The 24,824-nt window shown below is 45.6% G+C and overlaps 1 protein-coding gene across 1 annotated transcript in view; it reads left to right on the top strand.

The window, feature by feature from the left end:
- Positions 1–24,824, top strand: part of BRSK2 (BR serine/threonine kinase 2) — a 900,270-nt gene that overhangs the window by 749,772 nt on the left and 125,674 nt on the right. Inside the window, 1 exon segment of the mRNA XM_030202457.1 lies at positions 11,677–11,708. Coding sequence (XP_030058317.1) covers positions 11,677–11,708 — 32 coding nt within the window.

The raw sequence follows: 24,824 nt of genomic DNA, 5'->3' as shown, positions 1-24,824 counted from the left end.
GTCTACTGGATCTCCAGCCTCCTTGTTTCCGTGTATTGGGGGGGCTGTGGGGAGGGAGAAGGCCACTGGGGCCACCAGAGAAACTTGTCCGGGGGGGGGGGGGGGGGTGGGAACCTCCTGTTTGACAGGTCTAGGCTTTTGATGTCCTTTTTAAGAGGGTGTGGTTAGGAATACTCCTTGAGAGGACCTTGGTGACCTTATTTATTTTCAGCATTTGATATACTGCATGTGTTCCATGAGGCAACTATGCAGTTTACAATTTCTATTACAGGTACTTGCACTCAATGTCCCGAATAGGCTCACAATCTAAGTAGTATATTGTACCTGGGGCAGTGGAGGGTTAAGTGACTTGCCCAGGGTCACACAGAGCTGCAGAGGGAATTGAACCCGGTTCCCCAGGATCTCAACCCACTGCCAGTCGTCAGGCAGCAGTGGGAATTTAATCTGGCTCCCCAGGTCGCAACCCACTGGAGGTATATAGAGGGAGATCCCAACTCTGACATAGCATCATCTTTTGAAAACTTGTGCTTCGGGGATCTTAGAATTCTTATACTTCATGAGAAGAATAGACAATTGAAATACAAGAATTCCTCATTAAATTTATTTATTTATTGAGATTGTTTAACCACCTTTATGAAGGGATTCACCCAAGGCCGGTATACAGCACGTACAGTTTAACATAAAACTTACAATTTTATTAACAGCATAAGAATAGTAGAAATTATTATTATTACATTTGTATCCCACATTAGCCCACCTTTTTGGAGGCTCAATGTGGCTTACAATTCATCGTGGATACTGGAAATGGAAAGGAATGTACATTTGGTTTTACAGCGAGTTTTGGTTACATGATGGTAAAATACAAGATAGTGTTAAAGCCATAGACATTAGGCGCATGATAGTGTGAAAGCAGAAGACATTAAAGAACATTCCTGTGTAACTTAAAGAAAGTAGAGTTACACGTGTTGTTCTTTATGACCAAATATAAACATAAATACAATAAATGAGTAAAAACAGCAAATTAAAACCAAATAGGACTACCATGAAACAATATCAAAAATATACACATTTAACAGCACTGAAATTTAAATAACAGAGATATAATACAGTGTCATTAAACACAAGAATTCTGAGTTCCCTGAAATAGAAACTTTTGAAACATGATGTTTTTCGTCCTCATACCACATTCCTCTAAATTCAACCTTTAGTTTTCAACAGTTTAATACAGAAGTAAAACAATGGACTCGCTGCATGAAGATCATTTGAAACCAGAGTGTAGCAGAGCCTGTGTGGATTAATTGTTCTGGTTCAGCAACTATTGGTAGAATAACCTCCAAGGGAATGAATGAAGGTGAATTCTTCAGTTGAAGAATATTGAATCAGTAAAAAGATAATGTGTTTACCAGGTGGGGAGAGGGGAAAGGAAATTTGTAGCCTTGCCTTGTCTTTTGCTGAAGCCAAGATGGAAGATCTCTGTCGAGGGGGAGGAGGGGACTACCCAAAGTGCACAGGGCTCTACAACTGACCAGCAGTTACAGCTGACTGAGGTGTGTGAGCAAGTCAGGTCTCATAGGGGACAGGAAAGAAAAGAGAGGGAGAGGAAGAGTTAGGATATGTCCATTACGGTCTTTGGTTACGGTGTGTTGCAAATGTCCAGGATTTTTATGTTGGGTCGGTGGGGTGTGCCCTTCTGAACAGATCTGTTTTTAGTGCTTTCCGGAAGTTCAAGTGGTCAAATGTAGCTTTTACTGCTTTTGGTAGTGCGTTCCATAGTTGTGTATATTGGAGCCTTTTAGCCCTGACATTAATGGTTCCTGTACATAAGGACTTGGCTTAACATCTGCCGTGGAGGTACAGTATTATTGCAGGTTCTTATCAGATCGTGGACCTCTCGATAGAACTGACCAAGACCCATCACTGTTTGGAGCAAAACTTAAAAGAGCTTGCCAACATGGTTTAAACTGCTGAATATAGAGAGACCCTGGCATATCCACAGTCCTACTTTTTTTGGAAACAAGCCCTTACTTAAGCCATTTTCTCCCGAGTCTCTGTGCTCCTTCAGACTAGCTCCATGAGCTGTTTCAGGACTAGAGCCATTATAAAATCTCTTCTATAATGTTTCCTTGCTGCTTCATAAGTACATAAGTAGTGCCATACTGGGAAAGACCAAAGGTCCATCTAGCCCAGCATCCTGTCACCGACAGTGGCCAATCCAGGTCAAGGGCACCTGGCACGCTCCCCAAACGTAAAAACATTCCAGACAAGTTATACCTAAAAATGAGGAATTTTTCCAGTCCATTTAATAGCGGTCTATGGACTTGTCCTTTAGGAATCTATCTAACCCCTTTTTAAACTCCGTCAAGCTAACCGCCCGTACCACGTTCTCCGGCAATGAATTCCAGAGTCTAATTACACGTTGGGTGAAGAAAAATTTTCTCCGATTCGTTTTAAATTTACCACACTGTAGCTTCAACTCATGCCCTCTAGTCCTAGTATTTTTGGATAGCGTGAACAGTCGCTTCACATCCACCCGATCCATTCCACTCATTATTTTATACACTTCTATCATATCTCCCCTCAGCCGTCTCTTCTCCAAGCTGAAAAGCCCTAGCCTTCTCAGCCTCTCTTCATAGGAAAGTCGTCCCATCCCCACTATCATTTTCGTCGCCCTTCGCTGTACCTTTTCCAATTCTACTATATCTTTTTTGAGATACGGAGACCAGTACTGAACACAATACTCCAGGTGCGGTCGCACCATGGAGCGATACAACGGCATTATAACATCCGCACACCTGGACTCCATACCCTTCCTAATAACACCCAACATTCTATTCGCTTTCCTAGCCGCAGCAGCACACTGAGCAGAAGGTTTCAGCGTATCATCGACGACGACACCCAGATCCCATTCTTGATCCGTAACTCCTAACGCGGAACCTTGCAAGACGTAGCTATAATTCGGGTTCCTCTTACCCACATGCATCACTTTGCACTTGTCAACATTGAACTTCATCTGCCACTTGCACGCCCATTCTCCCAGTCTCGCAAGGTCCTCCTGTAATCGTTCACATTCCTCCTGCGACTTGACGACCCTGAATAATTTTGTGTCATCGGCGAATTTAATTACCTCACTAGTTATTCCCATCTCTAGGTCATTTATAAATACATTAAAAAGCAACGGACCCAGCACAGACCCCTGCGGGACCCCACTAACTACCCTCCTCCACTGAGAATACTGGCCACGCAATCCTACTCTCTGCTTCCTATCTTTCAACCAGTTCTTAATCCATAATAATACCCTACCTCCGATTCCATGACTCTGCAATTTCTTCAGGAGTCTTTCGTGCGGCACTTTGTCAAACGCCTTCTGAAAATCCAGATATACAATATCAACCGGCTCCCCATTGTCCACATGTTTGCTTACCCCCTCAAAAAAATGCATTAGATTGGTGAGGCAAGACTTCCCTTCACTAAATCCGTGCTGACTTTGTCTCATCAGTCCATGTTTTTGTATATGCTCTGCAATTTTATTCTTAATAATAGCCTCCACCATCTTGCCCGGCACCGACGTCAGACTCACCGGTCTATAATTTCCCGGATCTCCTCTGGAACCTTTCTTAAAAATCGGAGTAACATTGGCTACCCTCCAGTCTTCCGGTATTACACTCGATTTTAGGGACAGATTGCATATTTCTAACAGTAGCTCCGCAAGTTCATTTTTTAGTTCTATTAATACTCTGGGATGAATACCATCAGGTCCCGGTGATTTACTACTCTTCAGCTTGCTGAACTGACCCATTACATCCTCCAAGGTTACAGAGAATTTGTTTAGTTTCTCCGACTCCCCCGCTTCAAATATTCTTTCCGGCACCGGTGTCCCCCCCAAATCCTCCTCGGTGAAGACCGAAGCAAAGAATTCATTTAATTTCTCCGCTACGGCTTTGTCCTCCTTGATCGCCCCTTTAACACCATTTTCGTCCAGCGGCCCAACCGACTCTTTGGCCGGTTTCCTGCTTTTAATGTATCTAAAAAAGTTTTTACTATGTATTTTTGCTTCCAACGCTAATTTCTTCTCAAAGTCCTTTTTTGCCCTCCTTATCTCCGCTTTGCATTTGGCTTGGCATTCCTTATGATCTATCCTGTTACTTTCAGTTGGTTCTCTTCTCCACTTTCTGAAGGATTGTTTTTTGGCTCTAATGATTTCCTTTATCTTACTGTTTAGCCACGCCGGCTGACGTTTAGTCTTTTTTCCCTTTTTTCTAATACGTGGAATATATTTGTCCTGAACCTCCAGGATGGTGTTTTTAAACAGCATCCACGCCTGATGCAAGTTTTTTACTCTGCGAGCTGCTCCTTTCAGTCTTTTTTTCACCATTTTTCTCATTTTGTCGTAATCACCTTTTCTATAGTTAAACGCTAGCGTACTTGATTTCCTAGTTTCACTTCCTTCAATGCCAATATCAAAACCGATCATATTATGATCACTGTTATCAAGCGGCCCTCGTATCGTTACCCCCTGCACTAGATCATGAGCACCACTAAGGACTAAGTCTAGTATTTTTCCTTCTCTTGTCGGCTCCTGAACTAGCTGTTCCATGAAGCTGTCCTTGATTTCATCAAGAAATCTTATGTCCCTTGCGTGTACAGATGTTACATTACCCCAGTCTATATGCGGGTAATTGAAATCCCCCATTATTATTGTGTTGCCCAGTTTGTTTGCGTCCCTGATTTCCTTTAACATTTCCGCATCCGTCTGTTCGTCCTGGCCAGGCGGACGGTAGTACACTCCTATCACTATCCTTTTCCCCTTTGCACATGGAATTTCAATCCACAGTGATTCCAAGGAGTGTTATCATTGTCTTTAGTTTCAGGGTTATAACTTGTGATGAGATGCCTTAACACTTGTCTATCATTTTCTGAAGGAAAAATGAGAGCATGCTCCAAGCTTCTTGCTCTCTTGGATGATAACCTGTTTTCTTATTGAAAATTGAAAACTTGAGCTACACTGAATCCAAGTGTATCAAAAAGAAAACAGGAAAAACCTCTACGCAAACCAGACAGAACTCCAGAGAAAGTAGTGGATGACACACAGCTCCAGTGTGTTGGGAGAACATTAGTTAATATCTGGTGCTTTGTAATAAAGACTATTTGTTCTTCCATCATGTTGGAGCTGTCTGTCATCCTCTACTTTCTCTGGAGTTCTACTCTGAATCCAGCCATAAGTGGGCAAGATTTCCAGAAACGAACCACACAACCAGGGCCAGTGCAAGTGTATTGGTACTTTAAGCAAAACTTTAGCCTTCTGCCCTTTCAATTGATTTTTAGGCATTATTGTACCTTCCACAAGCAGGTTGTACGTGTAGTAAGCCAACCTGTGGCATGTGCAGTGATGTACTGTCCATATGCTGCTACCTTCCTTGTACTATAGTACGCAGTAAGCACCCAAATTAAGTGTCATGATACTGCCCCTAGTGGTGGAAGAAAGAAGTCTTGCAGTCAGTGAAGCAGTTGCTGCTGAACATGTGAAACTTCTCTGATAGCAAAGATGCCAGATGGGTGGTTTTCCCGCCCAATTGGGCGGCTTTCCGCGACCGCTGCGGGAAATTTTTGCCCGCTGCGGGTCGCGTTTTTTCGGGCAGCTTTCTTTTCCGTTGGGCGGGGTTTTTTTCCTCGCCGGCTGTGGTTTTTCGCCCTGTGGGGGCGTGGTTAATGACGGGGGTGGAGCTGTTGACGTCAGGGGCGGAGCTGTTGATGTCAGGGGTGGAGCTGTTAACGTCAGGTGGAGCTGTTGACGTCAGGGGTGGAGCTGATGATGGCGGGGGCGGGGTTGGTGACGGCAGGGGCGGGGTGTGCAGTTTTTGGGCCGGTTTAGAGGCTGGTTTGGGTCGGAAAAATTATTTAAATCTGGCAACCCTGTCTGATAGCCATTTTAAGCCCTGTTTGGATTTCTGATTCTCTGGGACTGTGCTTTTGCAGTGTTTGGAGGCACTACTGAGTGCTGAGAACTCAAAATTACAAGGTAGTAAGCTGCTTCAGGGGACCTGTTTTGTAACTCAGATAATGAGCTCTCCACCTGCAGGGAACACTGAAAGGAGACACAATGAGAATAGCCCATACATCCTCCCCCTACCAGCCCCCATCAGCTACATAATAAAGGCCATGCTCTTTTCTTTGTTAAAACTAATTGCCATTCTGTAACCCATAACCCCACCTTTGACTTCAGAAAAAATGTAAGGCAGAGAAGCCAAATTAATTGCCTTGGAGGGGAAAGCCTTGTAAAAATATTGGCATTTAACATTCACATTTGCAAGTGTGACAGGCTGACTTCATAACAGCAATAAGCTGAAGGCAATTAGATTTTCCTTGGCACATAGCAAAGCTGTAGGATTCAGCATTTCACTGACCTGCTTCTCCTCCCCCAGTATTATCACCTAAATTATTATTATTTTTTCAACATACCCCCCCCCCCCCACACACACACACCAATCACTTCCTCTTTTTGTAAAATACGGTTTGATTTGATCAGTGAAGGGTAAGCTTATGCAGTATGCTAGGATATGAAGTGAAAAGCTGCAGCAGATATGTTAAATGAGCCTGCTTCAGGAATTTCATCACATAACTGCTCTGTCTGTGCTATGGCAGTCACTGCTTCAGCCTTTCTGGGCTTTGACTGATTTCTCTGTGCTGCTGTAGTTATCCCGTCTGCCTCTTCCAATTTTGACTGCTCCGTCTGCAGCCTGGCTCAGTTTTGGTTGCTCTCTGTGTGGCAGCTGTCACGTCTTCAGTGTCCTCCAGCTCTGGTTGCTCTTGGTACTGCTGCAGTCACCTCTGGTGTGGCACAGCCTCAGCCACCTCTTCAAATTCTGCTAATCTGTTTGGCCACAATAAACTTAATTGTTGGTCTGCTCTATTGTTCACAGAAAATACCACAGACTCTACAACATTTTTTTTAAAAGAACAATTCTACTACAGCATTAAAATAACATCAGTCTGTCCTGAATCATTTGGCCAGTAAGCAACGGTACAGGTCTAATGGTGATACAGATCAATAATTCAGTGCCTACGCTTAAGAAGTTTTAAAGCTAATGACTGTAAAAAAAAAACAAAAACCAAAAAAACACTTTCAGAAGTAACGAAGAAAAACAGAGTTCCTAAGTGCCATGTACAGCACTAGGTGCCTGTGCTCTGGCACAGTAAGCATAGGTGCCTGTGCTCTGGCACAGTAAGCAAGCTCTCTCCCCTTTGTACACCTAAGAACATAAGAATAGCCATACTGGGTCAGACCAGTGGTCCATCCAGACCAGTATCCTGCTTCCAACAGTTGCCAATCCAGGTCACAAGTGTCTGGCAGAATCTCAAATAGTAGCAATATTCCATGATACCAATCCCAGGGCAAGCAGTGACTTCCCCCATGTCGATCTTAATAACAGACTATGGACTTTTCCTCCAAGAATTTGTCCAAAACTTTTTTAAACCCAGATATGCTAACTGCTGTTACCACATCCTCTGGCAATGAGTTCTACAGTTTAACTATTCATTAAGGCCCAGATGATCAAAAGCCCTGCGCTGTTCCAAACAGCGCCCTAAAAATAGCGCCGGGACAGCGCAGGGCTTTTCTGCATCGATGATCAAAGATAATGCATGCCAATCTAAGCAGCGCTATTATCTTTGATTATCATGTTTAAAGTGCGGGAGAATTGTGCCGAGCATGCGCTCAGCACAATCCTCCCGCACTTGTTTGTCAGGTCTGGGCTGTCAAAAGCTCAAACCTGTCAAACAGCCTGCCCCGAGGCCCGAACAACGAGGCCCCCCCCAAACCCCCAGAAAATGTCGTGGCCGCCGCCGGCCAAACTCTCTCCCACCCACCGATGGGGGGGGGGGGGAGGGGCTGGAGAATCAGTGGGTCTCCAGCCCCCGAAACCCCCAGAAATCGTTGATTGGCCGCCTCCGGCCAAAGGATCTCCCACTGTGATCCATCGACGAGGGGGGGGTGGGGGCTGGAGGTCCAGTAGACCTCCAGCCCACCCCAAATCCTCCCCCCAGCGTTGTCCTTAGATTCCCTGGTGGTCCGTGGTGTGCTGTGGTGTCGTGACACCCCCCTGGCCCCCTCCCGGCCCCCGAAACCCCCCAGAAATCGTTGATTGGCCCCAAATCCTCCCCCCCCCGGCGTTGTCCTTAGATTCCCTGGTGGTCCGTGGTGTGCTGTAGTGTCGTGCCAGCCCCCTACCTTTTTTTGGAGGAGGGACGCAGCCTGCCTGCCTCCCTCCTCTTCCAGTCAGTCGACGCCCAAAATGGCGGCGCCCAGCCCCGCCTATTGCATCCTGGGATGCGCTGGGCGAGGCTACAGACCATATAAGGGAATCGCTCCCTTACATGGTCTGTAGCCCCGCCCAGTGCATCCCAGGATGCAGTGGGCGGTGCTGGGCGCCGCCATTTTGGACGTCGACTGACTGGAAGAGGAGGGAGGCAGGCAGGCTGCGTCCCTCCTCCAACAAAAGGTAGGAGGGCCGGGATGACACCACAGCACACGACGGACCATCAGGGAATCTAAGGACAACGCCGGGGGGGGGGGAGGATTTGGGGGCAATCAACGATTTCTGGGGGGTTTCGGGGGCTGGAGACCCACCGGATCTCCAGCCCTCCGTGAACATGGGGGGGGGGGGGTCGTCGGGGGGACCGGAGGTCCACCGGACCTCCAGCCCCCTGTTCGCATTTGCCTTGGGGGGGGGGGGGGGGAAGGGGGCCTGCCAGCATGCAACTGCATGCTGGACAGGGCTCACCATTCCTCCCTAATGATCCGCAAAATTTAACGCCAGCTCGGAGCTGGCGTTGATTTTGCTGCGGCCAGCGACCCAATCTTTGGCGCACTGGTCGCTGATCATTGGAGATGAATGCGTTAAGCGCCAATTAGCATGCATTTGCAAACTAATTGCGCTAGAAGCCCTGTTTGGCATGCATTTGCATGCTACTTGCGCTGAGAGCCCTCGAGTGCGCTGTTTCAGGCGCTCGAGGGCTCTGATCATGGGTCGGCTGCAAACTCTGGCGCTAGTATGGCGTTAACAACCTCTAGCGCCAGAGTTTGCTTTTGATCATGAGGGCCTAAAAGTATTTCTGTGTAACTTCATTGAGTGTCCCTTAGTCTTTGTACTTTCTGAAAGAGTGAAAAATTGATTCACTTTTACCCGTTATTCAGGATTTTGTAGACCTCAATCATATCCCTCCCCCCCCCCCCCCCAGCTGTCTCTTTTCCAAGCTGAAGAACCCTAACCTCTTTAGCCTTTCCTCATATGAGAGGAGTTCCAGCCCCTTTATCATTTTAGTCGTCCTTCTTTGAATCTTTACTAATTCCACTGTATCCGTTTTTTGATGAAACCATGCATAGTACAGCTATGCATTGTTCAGAGACACTACAGTAATTAGCTGTTGCAGGAAGAACACCAGTTCTGAGGGAGTCTATCTCAGAGAGACATTCTCCACTGGCCTTGACAAGTGATGCCCCTTGAGATCAATGGGCTTCAGCTAAATGGAATAGAAAGGAAGGAAAGACCAGCAAAACTAAATGGGGCTCACACGAGGATAGTTCTGCAGAGCAGATAATCTGACTAAAGCTCTTAGTTTTGAAAAACTATAAAGAAAAATGCTTAGAATGAGGGTGCCTATGACAGGTCTGCAGGCCTCTGCAAAGCCTACTTGCTCCTTTTTAGCATGTGAGAGAAGAATAGTGTGAAGGTTATAAATTACATTCCATACAAGATTAGAGATTGAGCTCTGCAAAGCAGGGATTTATGAAACCAGCTTTTATATGTGAAAAAGTTCTAAAGAAGTTATGCAAACTAGCACCATGGAGAGAACGTAGGTAAGGGAATATCCCTGCACCATGGGGGGATCTCAGCACTATAGGGATGAGGAAAAGTGTACTCCGGGGGGGGGGGGGGGGGGGGCTTCACTTTTGTAGTACAGACGTAAGGGTGCGAGAGTTGTAGAGGGAATGGAAGTATGTAATTGGGTTCTCAGTATAGCCGCAGGACAGAGACATATAAGAATAGCCATACTGCGTCAGACCAATGGTCCATCTAGCCCAGTATCCTGCTTCCAGCATTGGCCAATCTAGGTCACAAGTACCTGCCAGAAACCCAAATAGTAGCAATGCTACTAGCATGCTACCAATTCCAGGACAAGGAGTGGTTAAACCCAGATACACTAACTTCTGTTACCACATCCTCCGGCAGCAAGTTCCAGAGCTTAACTATTCTGTCAGTGTAAAAATATTTCCTTCTATTTGTTTTAAAGGTAGAGGGGATTAGATACGTAATTGAAGGTTGAGAGCTGTGAGATGGCAGAAAGCGTAATGGGAGTGTGAGTGCTGTGATGGACAAGGTATTTAAGAGCTCTGAAAGTAAAAGAAGTGTATAATGATCTAAGCCAGAGGTGGGCAATCTACACAGAGGGCCGCGTGAATGTCGGTACTACTCCTAGCAGGCCGCAACATTATATAATGTTGGAGCCAGAATTGCACAGAGCTCCATAGACCTGTGATAGATAAATTAGTAAAAACGTAATTAAAAATGATGGAAACAAACTGCTAGAGTGAAAATATTTGTAAAATACAGTATTTTAAATCACCAAAACTCTGGTTAATTACGTTTTGTGTATATACTTCCTATTTCTCGCAGCTCTATTGGAGGGGGGGGAGGAAGAAAGCAAGCATGTAATAGTTGGTTTGAGTCATGTGAGGGGAAGGGAGGCATATGATGAGGTACCGCAGAGCTATGGGCAAAGGAAGATAGGTAATCGGGGTCTAAATACTGTGTATTGGGGGGGGGGGGGGGGGGGGAGGAGTGATGTGTAATAGAAAAGTGGCCTAGTGGTTAGGGTGGTGGACTTTGGTCCTGAGGAACTGAGTTTGATTCCCACTTCAGGCATAGGCAGCTCCTTGTGACTCTGGGCAAGTCACTTAACCCTCCATTGCCCCATGTAAGCCGCATTGAGCCTGCCATGAGTGGGAAAGCGCGGGGTACAAATGTAACAAAAAAAAAATATGAAAACCCTGAGCTAATTTTGTTACAGAGTGCACTCCCCCCTTTACACCCTTGTAAATCTAGCCTGCCCCCCCCCCCCCATTTTAGCCAAACTTATACTAGTCATTGGCCAGCAGAGAGTGCCTCAGTGGCAAAATCCTTCCTTCTCTCTCCTGGCCTGTGCACTTCCCTTTCTTGATGCACCCATGGTCAGCTGCCCCCCGACAGAAGGACTCTCAACCTAGATTCCCTGCATCCACAGCCTGAACCACGAGACTAACTTCCATTGCCTGAATTCAGATAGTTATGGCTCCAACAAGCAGTCAGTGAAAAATACTCCTCAGTTCTATAACAGCAACTGTCCATCTCTAGCAAGACCGCCATTCAGGGGGCCAGCCAGGACAACTGCCCTTCCCCCTCCTCCCCCTTCTCCGTTACTAGGGCCCCAGACCTGCCTGAAGTTGAAGGAGCCACTTCAGCACAGCTTTGAGGCTTCCTCCCCAGTTTCTGCCTTGGGCTTCAGCGTATCTAACACCAGGTCTGGTCTCCAACCATCTTTTACTACTTGGCTCAGCCTCATTAAGGGTTTATATTCAAATGATATGTTTTGCTTCCTCTGTTTCTACTCTGTGTTAACTCCTGATTCTCTCTTTCCTTGTAGCTAGAACACATTCAGAAACATATATGGTATATGTAAGTACTATGTTTTCTATCTCATTTACTGTGTCCGTCTTGTGCAGTTCCAGAAGTATTGTTTGCTTATGTTATAACAGATTGGCCAGCAATTGACTTAGTGAACAACTGCATAAGAAATTTCCTGGGTAGTGCTTGCCTTTTCTTTACCTATTGCTTCTTGATATGCAGCTCCCTCCTGGTCTCCCTGGCACCCTCTTTCTATAGTCAGTCTACACATGGGTTGCATCATCCTGATAGCACTGGCACTGACTTGTTTTCCCAAGTTTTCTTGGAAATAACTTTGGGGAGTTTCTAGAAAGAACTTTGGGGTTTTCACTCTTTATTATCTCCTTGCCACTATTCCCTTCCCCCATCTTCATTCATTTCTTCCCTTTTTTTTTACCTCCTCCACCTTCCTCTCTCTCTCCCAAGCTTCCTCTTCACCTCTCTCCCCCACCTCTCCTTCCTCTTTTACCAGAATTGCCCCACCTCTTCTTTCCTTTTTTAATCGCTCCCTTCCCATGTTTCTGTTTCTAGTTTCTCTGCTTTCCTTCTTTCCCCTTCGGTCTTTAAGATATCTCTCTTCATCTTACTCTGTCTGTTTACCTTTCTTGAATATTTCAATGCAGAGGGAGGCTTCTGACCATAAGACACACTGACCTTGTATAGTTTATTGTAAACAGCTGTGATGGTAATTGCCCGTAGCAGTATATCAAATGTAAATAAAACTTGAAACTGGTTTCCCCCTTCATAGCTGCTGACCATCCTCCTTTCTGTCATTCCGGCACTTTCTTTTAAATAGTGAGGGACAGGAACAGCAGTAGTGACCAGGAGCACAGACCTGTGTCCCTTGTATCTGTTGTCACTATCTTGGGCAAGGAGCAAAAAGCAAATAGCTTTTTGTTTTCCTCCTTTTGACCAAACTAGGGCAGAAAATTTGTTCGTACAGCATACTAGCACATACTGTCCTGAACTGAACCCTGGTTGCCCGTATGTCTCAGCAGGTATTCACTGGCTGTTGCTGTAGCAAGTTTGAGCAGAAGAGAGTGTATGAAAGTGGCAGCTTGGAGAAATGAGCTTGTGAGACAGAGATGCCCAAAGGGACATGAGGTGTACAAGAGGAGTAACACACACTATCAGATCCACAAACTGGTTTAAGAACCACACATGCCATGGAAAATTATTTTCTGTGATCAGCCTGAGGTTCAGATCAAGGCACCAAAGTGCACATATGGAACCTGGTTTTCTTCCCTGATCAAGGAGTGTCAACCCCACCCCCCACCCATACCTACCTACTAGCCAGCCACCAGCCAGAGAGCAGCAAATGGATGAAGTAACACACTCAATTGCTGGAGTACTTGTCTTGCACTGCCAGCTCTCCATTTGCTGTGAAAGTCACTTTTTATTGCATATAAGCGTGTTTCTGTGTCCATGTGAGTGGACCATAAGGCAATCACAGTGATACAAAGGGTTCTGTGGTTCAGTTACTTTAGCCTCATTTGTACATAATAAATGTTACTCCACATATTATACATTATCTGATTATAAGACAACTGTACATTTCACATTCATAGGTCCCTTAAAATGGGTGAAGTTGTTCTTTAAATATAACAGCATGCCACAAAAGTTCCCACACTCTGTGGTGAGACAGTCGAATTGAATTGTGCTAAAGAAGGGTAGAACATATCAGTCAATCCACTAGGAGTGGCCTAGTGGTTAGAGCACCGGTCTTGCAATCCAGAGGTGGCCGGGTTCAAATCCCGCTGCTGCTCCTTGTGATCTTGGGCAAGTCACTTAACCCTCCATTGCCTCAGGTACAAACTTAGATTGTGAGCCCTCCTGGGACAGAGAAATATCCAGTGTACCTGAATGTAACTCACCTTGAGCTACTACTGAAAAAGGTGTGAGCAAAATCTAAATAAATAAATAAATACTTCAATATGGTAGATGTTATTATGGAAACCACTTAGAAGGTCTCATTTATGCGCAGCGTATAAAATAATAAATAAGCATGAAACAAGGTTCAACTTTTTTAAGGTTATAAATAGAAATAAATCAAATCATAGAAAAAAAATAAGATGATACCTTCTTTACTGGACTAACTTACTGCATTTTTCAATTAGCTGTCGAAGTTAACCCTTCTTCAGATCAGAAATAAGCAAATGTTGACAAATATCAGAATATATAAGTGGAACACAAAAGCATCCCAATGACAGTCTCACAGGACGAGGGTTGGGTAGGTTAGGTGGGAAACAGGGGAGTTGGGTGGGTGAGAGACAAGGAGAGATGGATGGCTGATAAGAGAGTGACAAAGCAGTATAATTTTATGGTTTATAGTGGAATAGAAAGTCCAGATCCCTGTTAAGCCCTGCCTGGTGGGTGTCAAAATATTTCATCATTTTTACTTCAAAGGTCTTATGCTGAGAATACTAAAAGGAAATTTTAAGACAATCCAGGAACTTAAGATCATTGACACAGTGTTCTGGTTTTGTAAAGTACTGTCCCTCAGAGGTGACATCCTGGTTGGCATTGGAATGTTTAGTATTATGTCTATGTAAATTGAATCTCCTCTTTAGCATCTGGCTTGTTTCTCCAATATAGCACCATTCTTCAAATTTTTGCATTGTTATGGTATATATCATGTTTGAAGATGAGCATGTGAAGGATCCCCTTATGCTGAATGTTTTTCCCATGGGAGTGACTGTGGGATCATGTGGGATGTGTTGACACAGTTTGCAGCTAGGTGGTGTATTGCAGGGACATGTGCCATTCTCTTCTTTTTGAGCTTGTATTGGGAGTTTACTTTTCACTAATTTGTTTTACAAATTAGATGGCTGTCGAAAGGCCAGCACTGGTTGGGGCTGGAATATCTCTTTCAGTAATTCATCCTCCTGGAGTAGTGGCAGTAGATCTTTTATGATTCTTCTCAAATTTTCTAGCTCTGGATTGTATGTCACTACAAGGGGGATTCTCTCTGTGGTTTTCATCTTTTTGTACTGCAGTAGGTATTTTAAAGGAAGAAGCAATATTCTTGAAGATTATTTTGGGATTGTAGCCTTTTTGTTTGCAGGATTCAGTCAGGATTTTCAGGTGTTTCTGTCACTTGGGCCAGAGCAGATACGATAGTATCGGGTGGCTTTTCTGTGTATAATGGATTTTTTTGTACGTGAAGGGTTGAAGTTGGAGTTGTGGAGATAGCTGCAGGTTTCTTATATATAGATGTTTGTGTATAGCCATTGCTGATGGAAACTGTAGTGTCTAGAAAGTTGAGTTTTTCTGGGAAGTAGTGAATTTTGAATTTGATTGTAGGATGGTGTGTATTGAAAGAACTGTAAAATTGTTTGAGTCTCTTCAGTCCAAATCATGAAAATGCCATCAATATACCGGTAGTATTTTAAAGGTATACTACAAATCAGTAATATCAAAGTGGTTTACACAATCAAAGCTAAAATAAAAATATATAAAAAGAAAGTGGGACTGGAAAGATACACTAGGGAGCTAAGTTACAATATCTCGAAGGGTAGGGGATAATTAACCGTCAAAAATACAAGAAGAGTGGAGGGAGTGACAGTAAACTGACAACACAAAAGTGACGTGCAGCCTAGGGCCTACAGATGAAAGCTTTGTAAGCAATATCAAGGAAAACCTAAAGAACAATCTTCAAGCAGTATCTCTTATTAAAAAAAAAAAAAACATAAGAATAGTCATACTGGGTCAGATCAGTCTTCCATCTAGCCCAGTATCCTGTTTCCAACAATGGCCAATCCAGGTCACGAGAACCTGGCAGAAACCCAGTTAGCAGCAACATTCCATACTACAAATCCCAGGCAAGCAGTTGCTTCCCCATGTCTGTCTCAATAACAGACTATGGACTTTTCCTCCAAGAACTCCTCCAAACCTTGTTTAAACCCAGATACGCTAACCACTGTTACTACAATCTCTGGCAAAGAGTTCCAGAGCTTAACTATTCATTGAGTGAAAAAATATGGCCTATTTGTTTTAAAAGTGTTTCCATATAACGTCCTTGAGTTTCCCCTAGTCTTTGTACTTAAAGGAAAGTTTTAGATGAAAATTTAAGGGCACAGAGTTCCAATGAGTAAGGGCAATTACAGAGAAACAGGTGGATCTGGCACAGTGTGAATAAATTTGTAGATGAGTTGGAACAATAAGTAGATGTTGATCAGAGGAACAGATTTGGTAGTGTGGAAGACCATGAAAGAAAAATTACAATAGTCAAGATGGGAAATAACTAAAGCATGTATCAGCAAGCAAAGAGACTGAAAGTCAAAAAACAAGCAGCTCTAATTTGCCTCAAGATGAAAAAAGGTTTTTGTACAACAGTTGAAATGTGCTGGTAGAAAATATCCACCACTACACTGAGCATTTTAATAGCGTCTTTCAAAAGGGGAATGGGACTTGATATATCGCCTTTCTGTGATTTTTGCAGCTACATTCAAAGCGGTTTACATAGTATATACAGGTACTTTCAAAGGAATAGGCCACAGAGTAAAAGAAAGCATGACTGAATGGCTGGACCAACCAGAGAAAAAGGCACTAAGAGTCTTAGAGATGTTTAGTTTCAACTTATTCGAACACAGCCAATTTGCAATCTGAATTTCTTTAATAACCCGTGAGGAGCGAGATTCAAGGGGAAAAAAGCAGTTGGACATCGTCTGCATAAATATAGAAAATAATTCCAAGAGTCTGTAATTGGAGTGCGAGTGGAGAGAGAAAAATATTAGAGGACAGGCCCCAGAAAGGACCCCCGTGGTACACCACAGGACAGAGAAGCAGTTGCAGAAAGAGATCTTTTACTATTTATACCTGAAATTCCCTACCAAATAAGTAGGATTTAAACAAGATATTGCAGTATCAGTAATCCTGTAGATTCTAAACAGCTAAGAACCACCTCATGGTTAACTAAGTCAAATGCTATGCTGAGATCATCAAATTAAATAAGGAGAACCTCCCTACCATTGTCAAGTGTACTGTGAATTAAGTCAGAGAGCGCAATAAGAGAATGTTCTATATTAAAGTGATCACGAAGGCCAGTCTGGCAGAGATGTAGAAAATTATTTCTGTCAAGAAATGATGTTAGTTGCTGTAGCCTTACCAGATGGATTCAGGTCTTCAAGAGTAAAACAGTCCAGGTTTTGCTTCTTTGCACATAAGAGCTTGTAGTTCCAATGTCTTTTAAGAAAAGCAGGACTAAAATTCTGTAGGGGTAATGGGACATTAACCTTGGTTCAACTTGTCTCTGATGACCTTGGAGCCATTTTGTAACCTTATAAAGCACCTCCTGATGGGTTTATATATACTGTGGGTCCAGTTCATCAAAGCTTTCATTTTTCATTGAAATAGAACAAGAGAGAATTTTTAGGTGTTTTCTCAATAAAGAAAAAGTGTTGAGGATCAATATGTTTGTCTGTCCATAAGCATCTGTTTGAGTTTAAAATTAGAGTTTAAAAATATGATAAGGATGAAGCAGTAAGCCATTCCTTGCCACCAGAAAATGAGCCAGGACTGCAGGCATGAACAAAATGTGCCACAGGGATCCCAACTCCATCACAAGAAGACGAGCACCCCCAACCCTCTCATCACAAGAAGAGAGCCCTGGCAACCATGTCAGCAGTGTGCCCATAAATTCCAATCCCCTTGGCACAAGAGGAGGAGAGCTCTGGCAACCATGTTAGTACTGTGTCATAGTCCCAATCCCAGTGGCACAAGAAAAGGAGAGCTCTGGCAACCATGTTAGTACTGTGTCATAGTCCCAATCCCAGTGGCACAAGAAAAGGAGAGCTCTGGCAACCATGTTAGTACTGTGTCATAGTCCCAATCCCAGTGGCACAAGAAGAGGAGAGCTCTGGCAACCATGTTAGTGCTGTGTCATAGTCCCAATCACCAGGATACAAGCAGAGAAGAGCTTCCGCAGCCATGTTAGTGGTGTGCAATAGGGATCCCAATCTCTGCATTACAAGAAGAGGAGAGTTTCAGCAGGCATGTCAACAATGTGCTGCAAGAAAAGGAGTCCTCATGCTGCAGCCATGATAGCAACATAGTGATTAGATGAGAACAAGAAAAGCAGCTCCCACAGGTACAGCCATGGATGATGTCAGTACTGCCACCTGAAACGTAGACACCAAGAGGGGCATTTTCAAAAGGTGGTCCAAGTATGAATTAGGGCATCCTTGCGAAGTCGGCCAAAATCAGATAGGTATAATCGAAAAATAGTATGGACGTCCTTAGACATTCCATTAGCTCAGTGCGAAAAGCCCAAATCAGGGATGCCCAAAGTATAGTAAAAAGGATGCCCATCTTCCAGAACCGAGAAAGGACACCCCTAAAACATTCACTGTACTTGCCCAGTTTGTCATATCAATGTCCTTCGGCGGTTCTACGAGAAAGACGTCCTTATTACTACACTTTGGAGTTCTCTGATGTACCTGGTTGTTCCACATGTAGTTGCGGACATCCAGGTACAGAAAAAATAAGGAACATTCATAAGTGCAAAGTACAGTAAGAAGGATGTGTTTCTTGCTGAATCGCCGACGGACGTCCATCTTACTAGGCCCGCTGAAGGACTGTGGGCCTGTAAGAGGGACGTCCTTAGGCAGTTCTGTGAGAAACGTTATTACTATGAATTTTTTTTATATTTCCCGTACCTGGATGTCCACAAGTACATGCACTCTACTTGCGGAACATGGAGCTATGGGAATAAGGAACAGACATATTTAATTTTGTATATATGAAGAGGTTCACACACTTGATAATGATCCATATAAGGAAGGTTCCGCACATGTGAACACGTACTCATCCAGATAAGACTGCACACGCATGATGATGGTACATTTACGTCATGGACGTCCATGTGTGGACCCATTATATGTCCCAGGACATCCACGTGCTGGCCCGTCCATATATGGGATGGTCCTCCATATATGGAACGTGTGCGTGTAAGGATGTCCATCACGCCTGCGTGTCCATATAAGGCAATGCACATTTTCCAACGGTTATTCACTGAGAAACAAGTCTGTGCACCGGGAGCCTAATTTCAGCCTCGCAGAAAATCGTTTCCTGATTGAGCTGTGCCTAAGGCACCGGCGGGTACTATTTATGCACCACCACCACCTGCCTCCCAGGACTGTCTCGATAAGAGACTGGAGTCATATGAGAGACAGGTTACAAAGGTAACTGTCCCCCCCCCCCCCCCCCCCCCCCGGTTCTGGCCTATCAGGTCCCCCTCCTGTAGCTACACATATAAGAGCTCCCTCAGCAATGTAAGCACTAACTGTAGTCTGCATTCAAGGGTAATCAGTATGTGCACACCCACATTCATTAATAGAATCAATGTATTAGAAAGGAAAAACATTCTCACTTCCCAACAATACTGCACACAAACGGTACTCTCTGTCCTGATGTCCACCTCAATGACATCACCTGTACCAATATCATGTCCCCCCCACCCCCATCATCAGTGTTGTGTGTCTCTACAATGTGGCTGCCAAATGATTTTATGTTGAGAAGGCAAGAAGGACCATCCCCTGACTCCTGGTGTACAAACTTGTATCTTACAGACGTTTTGGCATCAGGAGGGACCTGGAGTCCCTGAGATGCCAGTTCCGGCGCATACGGCGGGACCACCTTGATATAATTAGGAGCATGCGATGGCGCCTCAGGGCTCGACGTAAGTATTATAAACAGGGCACCTGTAGTCCTTTGTAAATGTATGTATTTAATAATGCAAATTTCATGTTCAGTTTCCACGTGGCTAATAGGCATATAGTAAGTCATAACACCTCTATCCCAGATCAAGGCCTGAGGTTGCAGCTACCCTTCCATGAGTGTGGCTGTAACTTCCAACTAACCTCCTCTGAGATGAATGAGATGACATGCCTCACTTCTGTATCCCCCTTTCTGGGGTGGATACTGTTTCATGGTATTCTTGCCTGATGTCCTACTCTTAGTGGATGTCTTAGCATGATTTGAAAGTAATGTAAAGAAATAGTGCTTCCACCCCCCCTCCTCCTCCCCCCCCCCCAAAAAAAAAATGGTCATCCTACCATAGTCACAACTCAAAATGCTAACATGCTGCTGAGGAATGAGTGTTCCCTGCCAACACATCTTATAGTGTACCCCTTTTTCAGACCAGCATCCAGGGTTCCCTGTCATATCATCTCATGCATCTCACACCCCATGTGTCTAGCCCAGGGCTCATCACTGACCCCACCTTTCCCCATTCTTGCCTCATGCCAGCCAGCCAGCTCCTGCACTATGCAAGCCATGTTGAATGTGCTGATCTCAAAGAGAATCCTTTTACATACACAGGGCACCAGCAGCAGGAGGAGGAGGCAGAGCAGGAGGAGAAGACAGGAATGCCTGCAGCGATGGTGGAGCAGGAGGACAACGACCCCTGGCAGGACATGCCACCCCTCGAAGAGGAGGGCCCAACACCTCCAGCCCTCTCCACACCAGCACCAGCCCCATCACCAGCCCCAGCCCTGCGCCTCCTGCAGCAACTGGTGAATAGCCAAAACCAGTTGCTGCAGGAGGTGTCAGTGTTGAGGCTGGAGATGTCAGCAATGAGGCTGGAGGTGTCGGCAATGCGGCAGGCTGACGAGCAGCAATTCAGGGCACAGAGGCTGCTCCTGGTGCTGCTCATTAGCCTGCTGCACAACGCCTTGCAGGGACGAGGACGTGGCCTCCCGTGAAGGACTTTGGGGGGGGGGGGGGTGGAATTGTACATAGTTCTATTTTTTTTGTTAAATGCACGTTGGATATTTTTTTCATATAGCAGGGTGTATGTCTCTACTTTGTGCACTACATATTATCACTAGAACTAGTGATCTGCCAAGTAGAAACTTGGAGATAACCATAGGTAGCGCATAGATGTTGTTTGCTCTCTGATCACCAGACACCCTTACCCACAACCAAACCACATTGGTGAGGGCGAGGAAGGAGCTGGAAACAGCTGGGTCATCTTTTCACATTGAATGTATCAGCAATGGTATATAGTGCTGAGGAGAAAAGGGAAAACAACAGTAAAAGCATTAGATGGATGTTTACATCATCACTATTGCAATATAATACATCAAGTAGAGAAGGGCACAGACTAGGGGAATTATATAGGCACCGGGCTGTAGCCACCTGCAGGTAATTTAGAATAGGAACTGTAACCAGAACCCCTCTTCCTCACCATGACTTAAGGGCTCAAGGCCGTGGTAGGCACGCCCCTGTGGCCACCTTGAAATTAATTTGCGGGATAGAATTTAGAAATGTTGTTCTATAACTATGGAGGATTGTAGGACTGTTGAAAAATGTGGAAAAGACATTCAGTGCATATATACTTCCCCCCCTCCCCACCCCCAACAACCTTGAGAATGGGTGGGCACTTCATAAAAGGGGACTGGGGTTCACCATATAAAGAAGGATGGAACCTAGCGGGGAGACACATGAGGTGGAAAGCGGGAGAAACACTACCTGCTGTGGATACCCGTGAACCTGGTGAAAATAGAGGTAAGATTTGAATGCAGAGAACATACAGAGAATGGGGCGCCCTTGACCATAAGGGATGCACCCATCCATTCTCAGGGCCTCTTCCCCTCCCCCACCCCACAGGTAGCCACAACTGAGTGTGGCCGATAGAGAACAAGACATTTGTATAATGAATTGGGTAGAAACAATCATGGCTCTGAGTGCAGTGTATTACAGTCCACAGCTGTCTCTTGCAATCCTCTTGACCAGCTGTCCTGCAAGATGCAAGAAGTGTTTGTTTAGCACCTACGTAGCAGAAAGGGAAGAGGTGGCTGAGAGGTATGAGCTTACCTTGAACTTGTGGTGCAAGAATCTGTTGGCGCCAAGGGACCAGAAGCTGCCTGCTTCAACAAAGGAGAGAGAGAATGGGGGACAGTGAGGGAGCACATCACAGACAGCAAGGAGCTCCTGGAGGGTAGAGAATGAAGAGTTGGTCAGATGTAGAAAATGTAGAGTATATGCTAAGCTACCAGCTAACACCCAGTCTGAAGCAAAGCCCACACACCGGTTATCTTTCAAGAATTGGCCAAAAAGTACCCACCCACCCCCCCCCCCCCCCCAAAAAAAAAAAAAAAAAACCAAAAACCAAACAGGTATACAAAAGCATACAGTGGCAAAAACAAGGTTTACTATAACTGAAGCTAAAATGCTTTGAAATACCACCCCATAATCTAAAGAAAAACCTCTAAAGTGCAAGCACAGAGAAAGCTGTTTTAAAGAGGCGCCAATAAAGGGAATGCAAACTTCCAAATGGGAAGAGCACCTGGGGACGTTTATCATTATCACCCATAATCGAAATGAGGATGCCCAAAACACAGCAGCTGGGGACGTCCATAGTTCCCTACCTATAATCGAAATCAGGATGCCCAAATCACCAGAGCAGCTGGGGACGTTTAGGGATTTTTTCAATAATCGAAACTAGGACGCCTATGTCAGGGACGCCCATCGCGTTCTTACATGGGCATCCCTGGGATAGTATTTAAGCACCCTTCTCTGTATTTTCGATTCTTTGCATCGCATTGGTACAATGGCACCAAAGCAACCACCCACCCACAAGGGTAATTTCAGCGACCCAGAAATTGAACTGCTGGTTCAGGAAATACAGAGGAAGTACACGCATCTCTTTGCTCCCATGGGCCAGAGGCTGGCTGCTACAATGAAGCAGAGAGAATGGGAGGCAGTAAGGGACCGGCTCAACGTGGTCTTCCACTGTGGCAGGGATGTAGAAGACTGTAAACGGAAGTGGCGCCGGCTGAGGCGTAATGTCAGGAGGAAGGCTGGTACCAACCCCCCATCAGATGACACCGCTAACTTGACCCCCATCGAGCGCATCATTCATGGGCTCTTGCCCCAGGAGGAGGATCCATTGACACATCAGCACAGCCTGAGGGCTCAGGTAGGTTCACCATTAGGAATCTGGGGTATCTGTTGTGCTGCACTATGCTCTGTTTTACACAAGTGGGGGACAGTGTGGTGCTCCTCAGTAGGGGAAGGGGTGAGAACACCACATGCAATACAAATCACTATTCATTACAGACCATGAAACAGGGAGTAGGAGGGGGGAGGATTTCCAGCAATGTGTGTGTAGGTTACCACTGTTTCACAGCTTTGGGGGCCTTCCCCACTCCCTCCTCTTTTCCCATCACCAAACTCTGCATATCTCCTCCCCACACCTCTGTGCTGTAGCCACTGTGCTCTCTGCACTCCTGCCACAGTTCTATGTCTACCCACCTGCCTGTGTGGCTCTCTTCCACATCAGTCTCTGTAGTACACTGCGCTCCTTGTCTCCAGCTCTGTACCATGTACAATGACATCTGTGGCTTGCCTGCCAATCCCATTCTTCACCATCTCTTTGCTGGGTCTTTGCCTGTGGGGCTATGTACATGAATGCGGAAAAACAATAGTGGGCAGGAGGTTGGAGGGGGCTTCTCATCCTGTTCATCTGGGGCCTGCTGCTGTGGTGGCTGTGGCTCTTCTGGGAGGGCCTGTTCTCTGCGCATTGCCAAATTATGTAGTATGCAGCAGGCCAGGAATATCTTTGCCACCTTTTGGGGCTGTACAGGAGCTCCCCTCCAGAACCGTCCAGACATTGGAACCTGTTCTTAAGTTGTCCGAAGGTGCACTCAATGATGCCACAGGTGGTCCGATGTCTACTGTTGTAGTTCTCCTCTGACCCTGTTTGTGAGTGCACTATGAGGGTCATGAGCCAGCTCCGCTGTGGGTAGCCTCTATTACCTTTGGGGAGAAGCAGGATGAGAAAGATGAGTGTGTATTGTTTGGAGCGGATACCTTGTGGAGGTGGTGGGAGGGAATAGTGGGTTGTGGAGGAGGTATAGTTTGGGCAGATCCATGCTGCACTTACCTAGGAGCCATCCACTGGTGATCTCCCCTCGCTCAAACCTGCGGAAGATTCCTGAGTGCTGCCATATATAGGCATCATGGGTGGAACCTGGGTATCAGGCACACACATCTAGAATCTCTCCCCCTGGGCGTCACACACAACTTGCATATTGTGTGAGTGGAATGCTTTCCTGTTCCTATAAGTGGCCTCTCGTGCCCAGGGGGGTTCTGAGTGTGACATGTGTGCAGTCAATGGCACCTATGACTGAGGGGGAAGCGAGCTACAGCGTAGAAGTCAGCCATGTTGTTCTGCAGGGTCTGGGAGGTGGTGGGGAAGGTGATGTACTCAGAGGTGTGGGTAAGGAAGGCATCAAGGAACTGGGTGAGGCAGTTAGAAATGGAAGCCTGGGTGAGACCCGTGTTCACAGATAGGACAGACTGGAAACTCCCAGTAGCCAGAAAAGATAGTGATCTTTAGGTGCACAGGGATGGGGTTGTTCCTACGGGTTCTGGGCTGCAGGAGGGGTTTGAGCTGATCACAAAGATGCTGAATGGCAGCCCTATCAAAGCAGTACCTAGTGAGACACTACAGGTCAGTGAGGTCTAGGAAACTGCTACGGGGCCTGAAAACTCTGGGGCATGAGTGCCTCCCCTCTTCCTCAAACACGTAAGCCACCTGTGCACTTAGTGCCTCCATTTTCCCACACTACAGGTGCAATGCACTGCTACCAGTGCTCACCTCTCCCTACCAACTTGATGAAACACAGCAGCAACAAACAGAAGCTGACACTCACTCTCCCACCACCGACAAACAATGCGGTCACACAGCAGAGCCACACTGCAAGCACTCTTTGACCCAGTACAAATTCTCCTGCCACACCCTGTAGCCACTCTCTCTCCAAGCAGTCTTCACAAACACGCTGCAGCAGGGATGTGGAAGGGAAGTGAGGCAATGTAAAAATGAGAGGGCTATGGGGAGGGGAGAGGCAATGAGGAGATGAGAGGGGGAGAGGTAGAGGAGGCTAAGAGGACATGATAAAGGGAAGGGGTCTATGAGGAGATAAAAGGAGGAGTAGGAGGGGAAAGGAGAGTATGGGGAAATGAGATGAAGAACAGAGGGAAGAAAAGGGGAATCTAGGGGTGGTTGGTAAAACATGAAGTAGAGAGTGAAAGTGTGCAGTATAGACCTTTATCAGAGACACACATAAAACACACACACACAATTTTCAAATGCAACAGGGAAAGGGGTAGGGATTTGATATA

The sequence above is a fragment of the Microcaecilia unicolor genome, chromosome 4, assembly GCF_901765095.1.
Source record: "Microcaecilia unicolor chromosome 4, aMicUni1.1, whole genome shotgun sequence".
In the NCBI taxonomy this organism is placed as follows: Eukaryota; Metazoa; Chordata; class Amphibia; order Gymnophiona; family Siphonopidae; genus Microcaecilia; species Microcaecilia unicolor.
This window is presented reverse-complemented; position numbering and strand designations above follow the sequence as displayed.